Source organism: Bison bison, unplaced genomic scaffold, assembly GCF_000754665.1.
Source record: "Bison bison bison isolate TAMUID 2011002044 unplaced genomic scaffold, Bison_UMD1.0 scf7180017864518, whole genome shotgun sequence".
NCBI lineage: Eukaryota > Metazoa > Chordata > Mammalia > Artiodactyla > Bovidae > Bison > Bison bison.
Window position 1 is genome coordinate 13,251,389 of NW_011495071.1, and position 15,576 is coordinate 13,266,964.

General features: G+C 40.1%; 1 protein-coding gene across 2 annotated transcripts in view; it reads left to right on the forward strand.

Moving 5' to 3' along the window:
• Positions 1-5,768: 5,768 nt before the first annotated feature.
• Positions 5,769-15,576, forward strand: part of TPH1 (tryptophan hydroxylase 1) — a 31,725-nt gene continuing 21,917 nt past the window's right edge. The window contains exons 1-3 of one of the 2 annotated variants that reach the window (XM_010830520.1): positions 5,769-5,912; positions 13,695-13,762; positions 14,999-15,135. In XM_010830520.1, the coding sequence (XP_010828822.1) occupies positions 15,019-15,135 (117 nt within the window). In that variant the 5' untranslated portion in view covers positions 5,769-5,912; positions 13,695-13,762; positions 14,999-15,018. The remainder of the gene's footprint in view (positions 5,913-13,694; positions 13,763-14,998; positions 15,136-15,576) is intronic. The other variant, XM_010830519.1, reaches the window with a different exon arrangement.

Consider the following 15,576-nt stretch of genomic DNA (forward strand, 5'->3'; position numbering starts at 1 on the left):
CGAAGAGACACATGAAATAACAAAGACAGTAAGTAAGTCTCCAGAATTGGAACACTTTTCCTTGTGTGAGTATCCTGGAAATATAATTAATACCAGACTGCAGGGAGATCCAACCAGTCCATTCTGAAGGAGATCAGCCCTGGGTGTTCTTTGGAAGGAATGATGCTAAAGCTGAAACTCCAGTACTTTGGCCACCTCATGTGAAGAAAAAGACTCTGATGCTGGGAAGGATTGGGGGCAGGAGGAGAAGGGGACGACAGAGGATGAGATGGCTGGATGGCATCACCGACTCGATGGACATGAGTTTGAGTGAACTCTGGGAGTTGGTGATGGACAGGGAGGCCTGGTGTGCTGTGATTCATGGGGTTGCAAAGAGTTGGACACGACTGAGGGACTGAACTGAACTGAACTGAACTGAGGTCTTTCTAGAAAAAAAAAAAAGTCAAGGATTTACTTCAAGAAAATAAAATATGAATTTATGGTAAATTTAGTCCTTGGTTTAATAAAAAATGGGAGGCAAGCTTCGGGTATGGTTGGTTCCAGACATTCAAACAAAGTCATTAGTCCTAATTTCTCTTCATCTTTCAGTTGTCTCTTCTTCATGTTGGTGTCCTTCTCCACTGGCTAACTTTCATTAACTCCAGGCTTTTATCCTCCAAGGTTAAAAAGATAAGAAAGAGGATCTTTTTCTGAATTATAAATAAGTCATAGGCCTGATTTGCATGGGCCCATATCAGATCACGTTACTATCGCTAAACTGATTAATCTGGCTAAAGGCTTACAATTCTCTGATCAGCAGTTTAGAGTCATGTGATTACCCTAGAACTGGTTGGAAGGTAGGTAGAATAAAATCTACCCAAAGCAAATGGACTGAGACTAGGAGAGGTATGGATCTCCAGAGGAAAACTGGGGTTCTGCTAATGGAAGAAGAGAAAATAGATGCAAAGCATAAAAACAGTAGTATCCTCTACAAGCAATGAACCAATAAATCAGGAAGTTTGTTAATTAATATCAAATAATCACTGGTAAAAGTTGATAGGGTGTTTGTTACAATTGTTAAGTGTTAATGTATGAACATTAGCATTTAAGTATGTTAAGCATTCAAAGATAATTACTACTGAAATAAGAAAAAAATGTGGAACCACTACTTAAAAAAGAAAGAGACCAAAGAAAATTTGATCTATCCAGCCATTTAAAGCATTTAAAAGCTGGCATACTACTGGGAAACTCTCCCTTTGGGTGACAGCCATGGCTTGAGATGGCAGAGCAACAGGATGAAGTTGTTTGAATCCCTGAGTAACCACACAGAACCACATGGAGGGGAGCTTCCCCAGAGAGTCACCCAATACATGTTGGACTTAGAGCGAGAGAGAAATAAACCTTTACTATGTTATGATAATAAAAGGATAATTCATTACTATAGGATTGCTTACTCTGCCTTGATTATTACATACCCCTAAATGAAAAATTCACATTCTTTTCAAATTTAATATAACATCCGTAAGAGATAATGTGATGAGCCACAAAAGACATCCTAATAAATTTTTCTAAGTAGAAATCATACAGATACATTCTCTGACTCAGGTGCAATAAAGAAAAAAAAATTTAGAAGGAAAAGCGGAACATAACCACAAGGAAATTAAAAAAAAATTGGGGGGAAAAGATTCAGTACTAAACCCAGGAAGAGGCAGAAAACTGTAAAAGACTAATATTGACGTTGAAAAGGTAATAAAAGAACTACCCCATCTCTACTTCAAGGCAACAGAAAATGGTGGAAAATTTCTGAATTATTTCTACAGAGACAACAACTGGATAAGAAAGTCATACACAAAGGAACTATGTGGTGACTGTTTAGTCGCTTCAGTCATGTCTGACTCTTGTGACCCCATGGACTGCCTGCCACGCTCTTCTGTCCATGGGATTTCCCAGGCAACTGGAGTGGGTTGCCATTTTCTTCTCCAGGGGATCTTCCTGACCCGGAAATCAAACCCGGGTCTCCTGCATTGCAGGCAGATTCTTTACTGACTGAGCCAGAAACTATAGACCAGTCTTATTTATTCATATGGATGCAAAAATTCTAAACAAAATACCAACAAATACAATTTAACACCATATTAAAAGATATATGAATCATATATCATTTGAGCTTCCCAGGTGGCACTAGTGGTAAAGAATCGGCGTGCCAATGTAGGAGATGCAAGAGACAGGTTTGATCCCTGGGTCAGGAAGATCTGGAGTAGGAAATGGCAACCCACTCTAGTATTCTTGCCTGGAAAATTCCATGGACAGAGGAGCCCAGCAGACTACAGTCCATGGAGCTACAGAGAGTTGAACATGACTGAGCAAACACACAAAATATATATTAAAAAAAACATAAAACCATCATGATCAAGGTGAGTTTATCCTATGAATGCAGGGATAAGTTAACATTAGGAAATCTCATGTAATTCACTGCATTGCTGCTGCTAAGTCGCTTCAGTCGTGTCTGACTCTGTGCGACCCCATAGACGGCAGCCCACCAGGCTCCCTCATCCCTGGGATTCTCCAGGCAAGAACACTGGAGTGGGTTGCCATTTCCTTCTCCAATGCATGAAAGTGAAAAGTGAAAGTGAAGTCGTTCAGTTGTGTCTGACTCTTGACAACCCCATGGACTGCAGCTTACCACGCTCCTCCGTCCATGGGATTTTCCAGGCAAGAATACTGGAGTGGGGTGAATTCACTGCATTAATGGACTAAAAAAAGAACTCAAATCAGTAAATGCCAACAATTTGATAAAATTTGTAACATCTGTTTCTAAGAAAAATTCCTTTATAATCTGAAATAAAAGAAAATTTCATTAACATAATACCTGTAGCAGATAGGATTCTTTATTGAAACAGAAACATTTGCATTAAAGTCTGGAACAAAACAGGATGTTATTATTGAAAATTACTCTGACTGCCTGACTAATAGAATAGGATGAAAAACAAATAAGTATAAGATTTAAATATTAGAAAGGGTCAAATTGTTATTTTTCATAACTTTTGTTTTTCATCAATCTTTTTCTTGTCAAAACATAAAGGCAGAAAACTGAATTTCATTGATTATTAAAAGGCAAATACTCCTGTTTCCATCGCCCAATTCAAGAAACAACTTTGTCAGCGAACCAGATATCCTAGCTCTATATGGCCTCCAAACCATTCTACTCACTTAGGATGATCTTTTTTCACTTATTTGAAAAGTACTAAGATGTTTTGCAGATGCCTTTTCAGTGGATATGATTATATACCTAGGAAATCAGGAGGCTTACCTGACTGACCTATTAGAACTAATAAGATCAGTGGGGTGGACTTCAGCTCCTACAGTTATCTTCTCACTTCCTTAAGTCATCCATTTCTTCTGCCCTACTGGATCATTCTTTCTCTATCATCTCCTACTTAAAAATCCTTTCCTTCACCTCATATTCCTCTCCAGTTTCTACCACATTTTTTATGCTCCTCTCTACAAGAAACCTCCTGAAGGAGCTGACATTATTTCTGAAGCCTAATCTTACCTCTTCACATAGAAACTGGATTCCCTGTGCCATACATCACTGATGTTGCTTTTGTTGAGGATCCCAGTGACTTCCCTGTTGCTGAATCCAGGGGTGACACTTCTGTCCTCAACTTGGAGAGTAGCATTAAAGACAATTGAAAGTCTCTTAAAATTTTTTTCTTAATTTATTTTGATTGAAGTAGAGTTGATTTACAATGTGTCTTTTTCTGGTATATAGTAAAGTGATTCGGTTATATTCTTTTTCATATTCCTTTCCACTATGGTTTATTACTGCCGAGGAACACAGGGGACCTCTAGAAGCCAGGAAAGGCAAGAGAACAGATTTTCTTCTGGAGCCTCCAAAAGGAACATAAGCCAGTTGACATCTTGATTTTAGATCAGTGAAACCCATTTTGGATTTCTGACCTTCAGAACTATAAGATAATAAATGTGTGTTGTTTTAAACCACTAAGTTTGTTGCAAATTGTTCCAGCAACCATGGAAAATGAATACATTTACTGAGACAGCTTCTTTTCTTCAAGTCTTGATTAATTTACCTCTTCCATAACTTCCATGGAAATGTAATTTTCTCATTCTATGATATCAGTTTCATATTAATTATAAGATTTTCTAATTAGGCAAATATATATATATATATAATTTTTCTCCAACTGATAGTTCTTTCTCTGTGCCTTGTCAGAGTGTATGAATTTAATTTAAATTGTATCATTAGCTCCGGTGAAAATTCTTCTTTGGTGGAATTCCAAGCACAATGTTTGAGATGTTTTGGGGAGAGTCAGCATCCCCTTAGAATTCTGTCAGAGAAGTGGGAAAGCCCAAATGCATGCAAGCTCCCAGGATTGTAGGAGCTGAGTACGTTCAGTGAGGTCCAGAGACTATCCCTGCTTCTCACAGACCTTCAAAGTGACCTTGAATAGATTTATATCAATTACTCAAAATTTTTCACATAGAGCTAGTGCCCAAACTGTTCTCCTGAGTTCTTTGAATGACTTGGCCCCATCCCTCTTCTTTAACAGAGGTGTTTCAAGCGCTCCCATAGACCCAACTTTAGGAAAGCTGTCTTTGACCGCAGCTTGATTCTGAAACGTCTGTACCTGGCTAGTGTTTTTCATGAAATTGTAGTAAAAACACCAGATTTAAAGTCAGAATACTTTTGTTTAATTTGTGATTCTATTTACCAGCCTGTGCCAGAAAAGGGTCACAGAACCTCTCTGAGCCTGAGTTTCCTTATCTGTAAAATGAGGATAATATTTATCTCATAGAATTATTAGGCAGATAAAAGGAAGAGTGCACTTGAAAGCAGTAGATGTCCTGCATTTTAAAAATATATCCATATTCAGCAATGAAAAGGAACAAATTACTGATAGGCAACAAAATGGATGATATTCAAAAACACCATGTTAAGTGCCAGGAGCCAAAAAACACATGCCAGTATAATTCCATTTATATGACATTCCAGAAAAGGAAAAACTAGACTGACATAAATTACATCAGTGGTTGTCAGGGGTTGGATGTAAGTGGGGAGAAGTGAAACGGGAGCTTTTTTGAGGTGAGAAAAACGTTCTGTATTCTTTTCCTTTGGTGGTTACACAACTATATCTGTCAGAACTCAGAAATGTACATCTCAAAAGGGTGAATTTTACTGTGAGTAAAAGATACAACAAACTTGAGTTAAAAAAAAAAAAAAATGAAGCACATATATAGCCTTTTGGGACAGGATCTTATGGACTGAGTGCTCAATCAACAAGTACTTTAGTCCAAAATTTTGACCTTAGTGCCATGTTGTTAACGTACGATTTTCTGCTAATACAGCGTGCTCACCTGTTTGCAGCTTTGAAGTTTTTTAAATTGGAAAGGTACTGAGCACTTCTTAAAAGGTCAATTGCCTTGTTTTAAGGAACAAGGGAAGTCACCAAAACGATAAGGCTGGGCTGGACTATTAACCTAAGAGCACATATTCTGGGAGGTGAGGTGGGGTGGGGGTGGGGCGGCGGATTCCTGCTTCAGTTGCCAATCAGGAAAAGCAGTGCAAACCTACGATGTGTCAATAACGGATGTTATCTTGATTTGGAGGGAATTTCCAGCTCGATTGCTTAATATTGGTCGGACTTCTGTAGTTAAGGATGGCCTCACATTAGTTTAATTAAAAGGCTAAGGCGTGCGAGTCTCCGCGCAGGCTGGCAGGGACCGTCAGCACCCAGAGGAGGTCAGCTCCTTGGGTGCCCCGCCAACCCCCGCCCGGCAGGCGAACCCTTTCCTCATTGGCCACTGCACGGTCGTCTCGGGCGCCCATTGGCCGGCTCTGACGCCCGCCTCTATAAGAGGCGGGCAGCGCGAGGCTGCGCGCGGACCCAGCTCACAGCTAAGCTGCCCTCGAGGTGAGTGGGTTGGTGCCTTCCCGTCGGGATCAGGGACCACCGTCGAGGATCTGGGGGCTTTGGGCTGGCTCGGGGAGAGGCAGGATCATCCTCCGGGAGGTAAATGCTCGTGGAGAGCTGGGTCTGGGAAGTCGAAGTTGTGCTCCTGTGGTCACTCATTCTTCTCCCTTCCACCTACTCTCTTTGGGGCGAAAAGATACTATTTTTGAGGACCTTCTGAGTGCCAGAAACAGGCTTTTTACATGTCATCTGATTTCACCTCCCCATCAAACCCTGTGAAGCAGACATGTCTTGAATTTTACAGATGAGGAAACTGAGGTTGAGTTGAACCCAAGCGTGCATGATTCCTCTATGCTAGCAGAAACACGCGCTCTTCCTTCTCTTCCATGTCAAACGGCAACATCTCTTTTGTTCCTTCTACTCCTACAAAGGGAACCTTCCCTTAGACACTCCCAAAGAAAAGGGAGGCTCTGATGCAAAGCCTCTCAGCATCACATCTTATCACCTCCACCCCAACACGGGACTAAGAGCTCCAGTACAAGGTTGCAGCTAACAAAGAGGCATTGGACCTAGTAGTTCAGATCCTGTTAATAGTCGAGGTAAGAGTAATCTTGCCTCTGGCCATTTGGTTTACAGAGGTTTAAAATTAACTCCCCACTGATGCTCTACTCTAATTGACTTAGGGCAAAAAGACTAGAGTTGAACTTTCGAACCCAGTGAAAGTTTGCACCTGTCAATTAATTCTCAAAGAAGGATGGAATTCACTTATTTGGTTTAAAAGTAGAAGTGAGCACAGCTTAAAGTAACTATACATGGTTCTGTAAAGCTATAATCTGTGACCTATGAAGTTCACTGGAGTTCATTTGTAGATGTATTGTCAGATTATCTTCAGGCAGGGATGTATCTTCTATTACCATTTTGTTTGCTGGTACCTTTATTTCCTGAAATAATGTTTTCCACATTTTCATATTTTATTTTTTATTCCATCTTTACTTTCATCCTCATCCCCTTCCTCCATTCAGAAAAGAACATCAAGGTTCTCTGGAGGGTTCTCTTCTTTCACACCAGTCTTTCCAGAAGCTTTTAATTCTGTCTTCAAATAGCATCCATGCTTTCAAAATACTTATTTAATAGTGCTCTGTGCTTCCTAGATCATAGAAATTTAAGTTACACTGTTACTGATTAAACTGCTGCTGCTGCTGCTGTTAAGTAGCTTCAGTCGTGTCCAACTCTGTGCGACCCCATAGACGGCAGCCCACCAGGCTCCCCCGTCCCTGGGATTCTCAAGGCAAGAACACTGGAGTGGGCTGCCATTTCCTTCTCCAATGCATGAAAGTGAAAAGTGAAAGTGAAGTCGCTCAGTTGTGTCTGACCCTCAGCGACCCCATGGACTGCAGCCTTCTAGGCTCCTCCGTCCATGGGATTTTCCAGGCAAGAGTACTGGAGTGGGGTGCCATTGCCTTCTCCGACTGGTTAAACTAAATGGAGAAAACAGTCAGTGTAAACACCCTGACCTCTTCTATACCAAGGGCATGTTGGACTTCGGACCACCTTCTTGGTATGTGTCCATTATTTCACATGGCAGGTTCCTATATGCAGTGTATCTTTAGTCAGGTCAGGAAAGGTGATAGGAGAATGGCTCACTGCCTCTCACAGCAAAGCGGAAGGTACCAGTTGGCACTGGCTTATTAGAGTGTTGCTTTCAAAGTAAAATACACACTTCTTCATGAGACACATGTCCAAACAAGTGTGACTCATTGGACACCTCATAAGCTTTTATCTTACTAGGCTAATATGGTGGGCTTTGCCCCTGAAGGAGTAAGAGGGGGTAGGCAGCCTGAAGGGGGAAAGAAAAAAAGTGACAGGGGGAAAATGTTGAGGTTCTGAAAGGGGTTTGGGAGGAACAATAAAGACAGAATAAAAATGCTTCATAAGTTCTATCAGGCCCAGCTGTGGCCAAATTTTATAAAGGTCAAAGCCCTATGCTTTTAAGTTGATTTTGGGGTGGGAGTTGGGGAGTGGGGAGAACTCTTTTCTTCTAGTTTCTTAGCAGAGGTCCCTTTTGAGAAACTTCATTCTTATATTGACTTAACAAGAGGGATAGGAATATTTCCAAATCTCAGTATACAAAATGCCTTACCTGTCATAAATATTCAATTAATGTAGCCTTCACCTTCCTCTATCCCCACGCATTAGGCAACACTAGATCCATTTCAGAACCAGGGAGAAAAGAAAGAATTATGAAGCCCAAAATGATGGATTAGCTATGACCATTAGTACCTTCTTACAGTGGCTCCTGCCACAGGAGGTTAAGGGTCAGTTTTGAAATGTGAAAGAAAATCTTGATACAGTTTGATATGAAGAGTTGCATTCTAAGCTCTGAGGGATTGTTGAAGGATGAACTATCAGGAGATCTGAAATTCTGTTGGTGTTACCACTGACTGGCAAAAACATCGTTTTTCTTTCCTGTTTTCTGTTCCTTGCTTGTTGTTAAAGTTTGCTTATATTATAAAAACAATGGTAGACCAGGAAATAACTTATATTTTCAGAATGCTGTTACTTCAGCATGTTACGGTGATAATATGAGGGAAAATGGGGACTCAGTAAATATAGACTGACCCAGTAAATTGTACTTTGGAGTCTTCATCTGTTTGTTTGCAAAAGAATTGCTAAATTATTCACTTGAGATTTGGAACTTAATACACTTAGGGGTTTCATAGCAAATAAACAAATAAAACCGAAAAACACCTTAAGACAAAAGAATACTTAAATTTTATGCCAATTTTTCCATGTGCTTTCTATGATAAGAAGTAGCTTTATAACTATCTTGTGAAATGCTTAATTCCCAGGGAAAGAAAAGTTTGTAGCCAGGGAAGTTTAGAATATCAATTTTGTTATGTTTAACATTTTTTTTGAAAGACTGGAAAATGTGGGATGCACTTCCCATTGTTAGAGCTAATATTTACTAAGTACAGAGATCACATTGCCAACATCCGCTGGATCATGGAAAAAGCAAGAGAGTTCCAGAAAAACATCTACTTCTGCTTTATTGACTATGCCAAAGCCTTTGACTGTGTGGATCACAATCACCTGTGGAAAATTCTGAAAGAGATGGGAATACCAGACCACCTGATCTGCCTCCTGAGAAATTTGTATGCAGGTCAGGAAGCAACAGTTAGAACTGGACATGGAACAACAGACTGGTTCCAAATAGGAAAAGGAGTTCGTTAAGGCTGTATATTGTCACCATGCTTATTTAACTTATATGCAGAGTACATCATGAGAAACGCTGGACTGGAAGAAGCACAAGCTGGAATCAAGATTGCCGGGAGAAACGTCAGTAACCTCAGATATGCAGATGACACCACCCTTATGGCAGAAAGTGAAGAGGAACTAAAAAGCCTCTTGATGAAAGTGAGAGTGGAGAGTGAAAAATTTGGCTTAAAGTTCAACATTCAGAAAACGAAGATCATGGCATCTGGTCCCATCACTTCATGGGAAATTGATGGGGAAACAGTGGAAACAGTGTCAGACTTTACTTTTTTGGGCTCCAAAATCAACTGCAGATGGTGACTGCAGCCATGAAATTAAAAGACGCTTACTCCTTTGAAGGAAAGTTATGACCAACCTAGACAGCATATTCAAAAGCAGAGACATTACTTTGCCCACTAAGGTCCGTCTAGTCAAGGCTATGGTTTTTCCTGTGGTCGTGTATGGATGTGAGAGTTGGACTGTGAAGAAGGCTGAGCACCAAAGAATTAATGCTTTTGAACTGTGGTGTTGGAGAAGACTCTTGAGAGTCCCTTGGACTGCAAGGAGATCCAACCAGTCCATTCTGAAGGAGATCAGCCCTGGGATTTCTTTGGAAGGAATGATGCTAAAGCTGAAAGTCCAGTACTTTGGCCACCTCATGAGAAGAGTTGACTCACTGGAAAAGACCCTGATGCTGGGAGGGATTGGGGGCAGGAGGAGAAGGGGACGACAGAGGATGAGATGGCTGGATGGCATCACTGACTCAATGGACGTGAGTCTGAGTGAACTCCGGGAGTTGGTGATGGACAGGGAGGCCTGGCGTGCTGCGATTCATGGGGTCGCAAAGAGTCGGACACGACTGAGCGATTGCACTGAACTGAACTAGTTTAGGTCAGCATCTGTTCTAAGAGTTTCATATATTATACTGCTTCTTCTTATAGCCACAAACTTGGGGCTAATTAGCCTCCATCCAATTTTGCATATAAGGAAATTAATGCACATAGAAATTATAACTTGTCTACATGGATTTGTAGTTGGATTTATTACAGAAATCTGCTTTATCATTTTATATCTCTCTTATTGTTGGCAGTTGTATACTATAGGACAAAGTCACCAATACTCTGTGAGAAAAAAAAAAAGTGCATGGTCTTTGAGTGATGGTTAGACACGTAAGAACTGTTTCCAAAGGTTTTCACATCTCTAAGAATGCAAATCTGAGACCATCCCTGAATTTTTAGTTCTAGAGCCACCAATTCAGAATTTCCTGTGTATAATTAAGCTTACTTTAAGAAATGGTCAGTTCCTTTGAAGCTGAAAATCCCTTTTTGGATGTCTTGCTTCCCATCCATAAATCTTTTCTGCTCAGAGACTTAGGGATGGGCCACAAACCATCTCCAACACCTTCAGAATCTCATGGGATATTGGTCACAGGGTTGGTAAGTAGGTGAGGTTTGGTGTGCTTCTCAGATATCATAGCTCGGATCTCAGTATACTGTTCTCTTCTGCCTATTTGTCCTTGCTGGAAAGTCTGTCTCTCCTCCTCCCCCTCATAATAAATCTGTGAATTCCTTTGAGGCAAATAGTCTTCTTTGTCTTTTTCATCTTTACTGCCCTAACACTGACTATAGTAATTCATTCATGTAAATGTGCTTGGGTTGAAATTTTATTTGTTTTACCACTAGTAATCATTTGAATCATAGAAAAAATCCACATTATCATTAAGTTTAACTGGCCATTTGGTTTTAAAGCATTTGACACAGAGATTGTCTGAGTTGCAGAGAATAAATTGACACAATTAGAAATATCTAAGCAGTTTTGATGTTAATCTCAATGATTTGATAAGTATTTGTTAAATTTTGAATTTTATATTTTTGGGTAACTGAAGTAGCTTAGTTTCTTCTCTGGGGAAAACACCAGAATACCAAGTCACATTATGTGTTTAAAATGTGTAAGCAAGTTTTGAATGCTGTGAGTTCTGATTAACTGTTTGGTTACTTTGCTGTATTAGAAAAGTTATGTAGTGTGCCCAAGGTCATACACTGACAAATGTTAGGCCAGTGATTAGATATTTCCTTCACTGTTTTGCAGTGTAAATAGTGGTTGAGAAGATGCCAAGGTAGATATCTAGTTCATCTGAGACATCAACTTTCAACTAGATGCTAGGAATTTTGCTCTACTTTTTGTGTTTCTGCACATTTTTAGGGTAATTCTTGTGAAAGCAGATACATACGTTAGCATTCACATTTTCATAGGCAGTTTTCAATATGTGTTCTTACATTTCTAGCTGTGTTACCATGGACAGGTTAGTTTCTCTAAGCTTCAGTTTTCTCATTTATAAAATGAATATAATTCCTATGTCTCTCCACCAAGATTTTTATGAGAATTATATGGGACAATATTAGTGCATGATATATATAGACATTTGACAAGTATCAGTTTCCTTACCCATCTCTTGGGTTGTTAAAAATGGATGGAATCTTGTCATCATGGCATGGGAAATTCTTTATCTTCATACTCTCTGAACTTATATGTAGAAGTCCTTCAACTTAGTATCTGCCTGATAAATATTTTTTAAAACTAAATTTCAAAGGTATCAAAGACTGGATTCTAAAACAGAAAAGTGTACTCCATTGGCAAATTTAGTAGCAGACTATTGTTTATGACCATACAGTTGGAAATTCCTGAGCTTTATTTGGTACTTTATAACCTCTATCAAGCCAGATAGGGCTCATAGGGTTACTTCTTATAAGGTGCCCCCAAATGTTACACAGTATGGGTTTTAAAAAGGGCATTATGGCCAAAAGAGAAAACTTACAAAGTTCTCTGGTCAGAAGGACAGAAATTCATGAAGCCCCTTATTTTGCATCAGCCTATAGAAAGCATTTCAAAGCCAAGAATTTAGCTTAATGGAAAATTACCTTGTCCTAACTTTTCTCATTTAGCCTTTCATCAGGCTGGTCATTGTATGGGTACCTGAGATGGGTATCTGGATGGGCATAGAAGATCAAGTCCAAACTCCTCTGCATTAACTGCACAGAGCCTTTTGAAGGATCTGACCCGCTTACCGTGCCTGCATGATCCCTCAGTGCTCTGAAATACTGGGTCACTTCCTGTTGTCTTTCACCTGTCACCTGTCATCTTTCATCTCCTCATGGGCTCTTTCCTCTCTTTTTCTTTAGGAGAGGAATTCAAACACATCTTCAGTGAAGCACCTCTAAATACATAGCGGAAAAATTAATCTAGCCACTGCCATCACTACCATCTGTGTTCTCTGCTACAGTGCTTATCCTTCACATTGTTCTTCTATTTAAGACTCATAGTTTCCTGAAGGTGGGGACCATGTCTGTCACCAGTCTTTCATTTATTTATTCATTCTGTGACATCTATTCGGTCCCTGTTATGTGCAGAGACTGTGCTGCTACTGCTACTGCTAAGTCGCTTCAGTCGTGTCCGACTCTGTGTGACCCCATAGACGGCAGCCCATCAGGCTCCCCCATCCCTGGGATTCTCCAGGCAAGAACACTGGAGTGGGTTGCCATTTCCTTCTCCAGTGCATGAAAGTGAAAAGTGAAAGTGAAGTCGCTCAGTTGTGTTCGACTCTTAGCGACCCCATGGACTGCAGCCCACCAGGCTCCTTTGTCCATGGGATTTTCCAGGCAAGAGTACTGGAGTGGAGTGCCATTGCCTTCTCCGTGAGACTGTGCTAGGTACTAACAATGGTGAATAAAAGCATATATGATCCCTGCCCCCCAAGGAACTCATAGGCTAGTTGTAAAAACAGAACAACCATATATACAGGTGAGCTACAGCTGCGCATGTGACTGTTGTTATGAATAGGAAGTGTCTGGTGCAATGAGAATCAACACTAGGGGTTGACTTGCGGAGGTAAGGGAAGGCTTCCACGAGTTTGTGAAGTTTGAACTGCGGGGGACTGGAACATAGTCTCTCTGGCTTTAAGCCCATGCTATCCTGTGATACCTGCTCCACAGGCTTGGAACAATGCATGCAAAGTGGCGAAAGGCAGTGAGATTGGTTATGTCAATGTTAAATGCCAGTTCCACTAGAATAATGATGTGTAACTGGGCACTTAGGAAGAATTAATAACCCAAAGAAAACCAATAACCATAAATCTTCAATATGCTCTTTTCATTTACTAATCTAAATCTTATTTCTCAATTGTGTATTTCTCAATTGAGAGTCACTAGTACAAAGTTACTGTACCCTACATCTATCTACTACACTATTCTCACCTTCCCCAACACACATACACACACATACACACATACACAAATATATATGTGTTTGTATAATCATATGGCACTCGTAGGCCAATACTAAAATGGCTTCAGGGCTCATGGCCTAGGGGATTCCACAGTCAGAGAGAAAGCAGATACTTACCTGGAACCAAAATTCTCTGGGCTAGCAGTTATCCATCTAGTCCACCTGTGTCCAGAGCTGTCCAGGCTCTTAAATTTACAAAAGAAATAAAAGGCCCTATCCCTGTTCTGAAGGAGTTTACTGTCTTTTTAGAAGCCATGTATGAGTGACACTTTTGAGGAAAGCCATTCAAGACCCAGTATGACTACAGTTAACAAATGGTGAGATGTGGAGAAAAGGTAACCCTTCTGCACTGTTGGTGGGAATGTAAATTGGTGCAGCCACTATGGAAAACAGTATGGAAGTGCTGCAAAAAACTAAAAACAGAACTACTGTGTGATCCAGAAATTCCTCCTGGGCTTACACTCAAAAGAAATGAGAACACTACTTTGAAAAGATACACACACCCCAATATTAACAGTAGCACTATTTATAATAGCCAAGATACAGAGGCATATATATATGATTGAATGCAAAAGAAGGGGGCAGCAGAGGACGAGATGGTTGGATGGCATCATGCATTCAATGGACGTGAATTTGAGTAAACTCTGGGAGATAGTGAAGGACAGAGGAGCCTTGTGAGAGTTGGACATGATTTAGCAGCTGAACAACAATATATAAATATATACACACACGCAATGGAATATTAGCCATACAAAGAATGAAATTCTGCCATTTGCAGCAATATGGATGGACCCTGAGGGTATGATGCTTACTGAAATAAGTCAGAGAAAGACAAGTCCTGTATATTATCATTTACATGTGGAATCTAAAATATGAAACAAGTTAATGAAAATAACAGAAACAGGCTTACAGATATAGAGAACAACTGGCGGTTACCAGTGGGAGAGGAGAGGAGGAAGGGGCAAAATAGCATAGGAGATTAACAGTAAAAATTACTATCTATAAAATAAATAGGCTATAAGGATATATATATTATACAGCACAGAAAATATAGTCAGTATTTTTTGATAACTTTAGATGGAATATAATCTATGAAAACATTGAATCACTTAAGTTGTACATCTGAAACTAAAAAAACAAGAAAGATCCGGTATAATAAAGTGCTAAAATTGTAGGGGGAGAGGAGGTAGGCTCTCATGGAGGAAGAGTGCTCAGTTCAGACCACAATAGTCAGGACGACTGCAAGAAGCCCACGGGCTTGAGTCACACCCCGAAAGCACTGGATTAGGAGAAAAAAAGAGAAGGAAACTGCCAACGTGTATTGTATGCCTATTATATTCTGAGTACTATGCTAGGCTATCTTTTAGCTTATTTTTGTCTCATTATGGCCTTGCAAAGTGTATCTGTACATTCATGTTTTACAGATGAGGAAAACAAAACTTGGTTAATGTTATCAAATATTGTCTGAGTTTCAAATATCTGTGTTATCAAACATTGCCTACATCACACAACTTTCTTTTTTAGATCTTTCTATTTTCATACTTTGTTTTTAGAGAAGTACACCAAACTGATCATGATTGAAGACAATAAGGAAAACAAAGACCATTCCTTCGAAAGGGGAAGAGCAACTCTTATTTTTTCCTTAAAAAATGAAGTAGGAGGACTTATAAAAGCACTGAAAATCTTCCAGGTAAATACTCTCCATATTTTTGCATAAAACTTTTATGAAATGGGTCTATAAGATTATTTGTAAATTCATCATTGGTGGACTACAGAAATGTTTTAAGTATTTAAATTTCTAAAATATTGCTCAGTTCTATTAAGTGGGCAATCAGATCAGATCAGATCAGATCAGTTGCTCAGTCGTGTCCGACTCTTTGTGACCCCATGAATCGCAGCACGCCAGGCCTCCCTGTCTATCACCAACTCCTGGAGTTCACTCAGACTCACGTCCATCGAGTCAGTGATGCCATCCAGCCATCTCATCCTCTGTTGTCCCCTTCTCCTCCTGCCCCCAATCCCTCCCAGCATCAGGGTCTTTTCCAATGAGTCAACTCTTCTCATGAGGTGGCCAAAGTACTGGACTTTCAGCTTCAGCATCATTCCTTCCAAAGAAATCCCAGGGCTGATC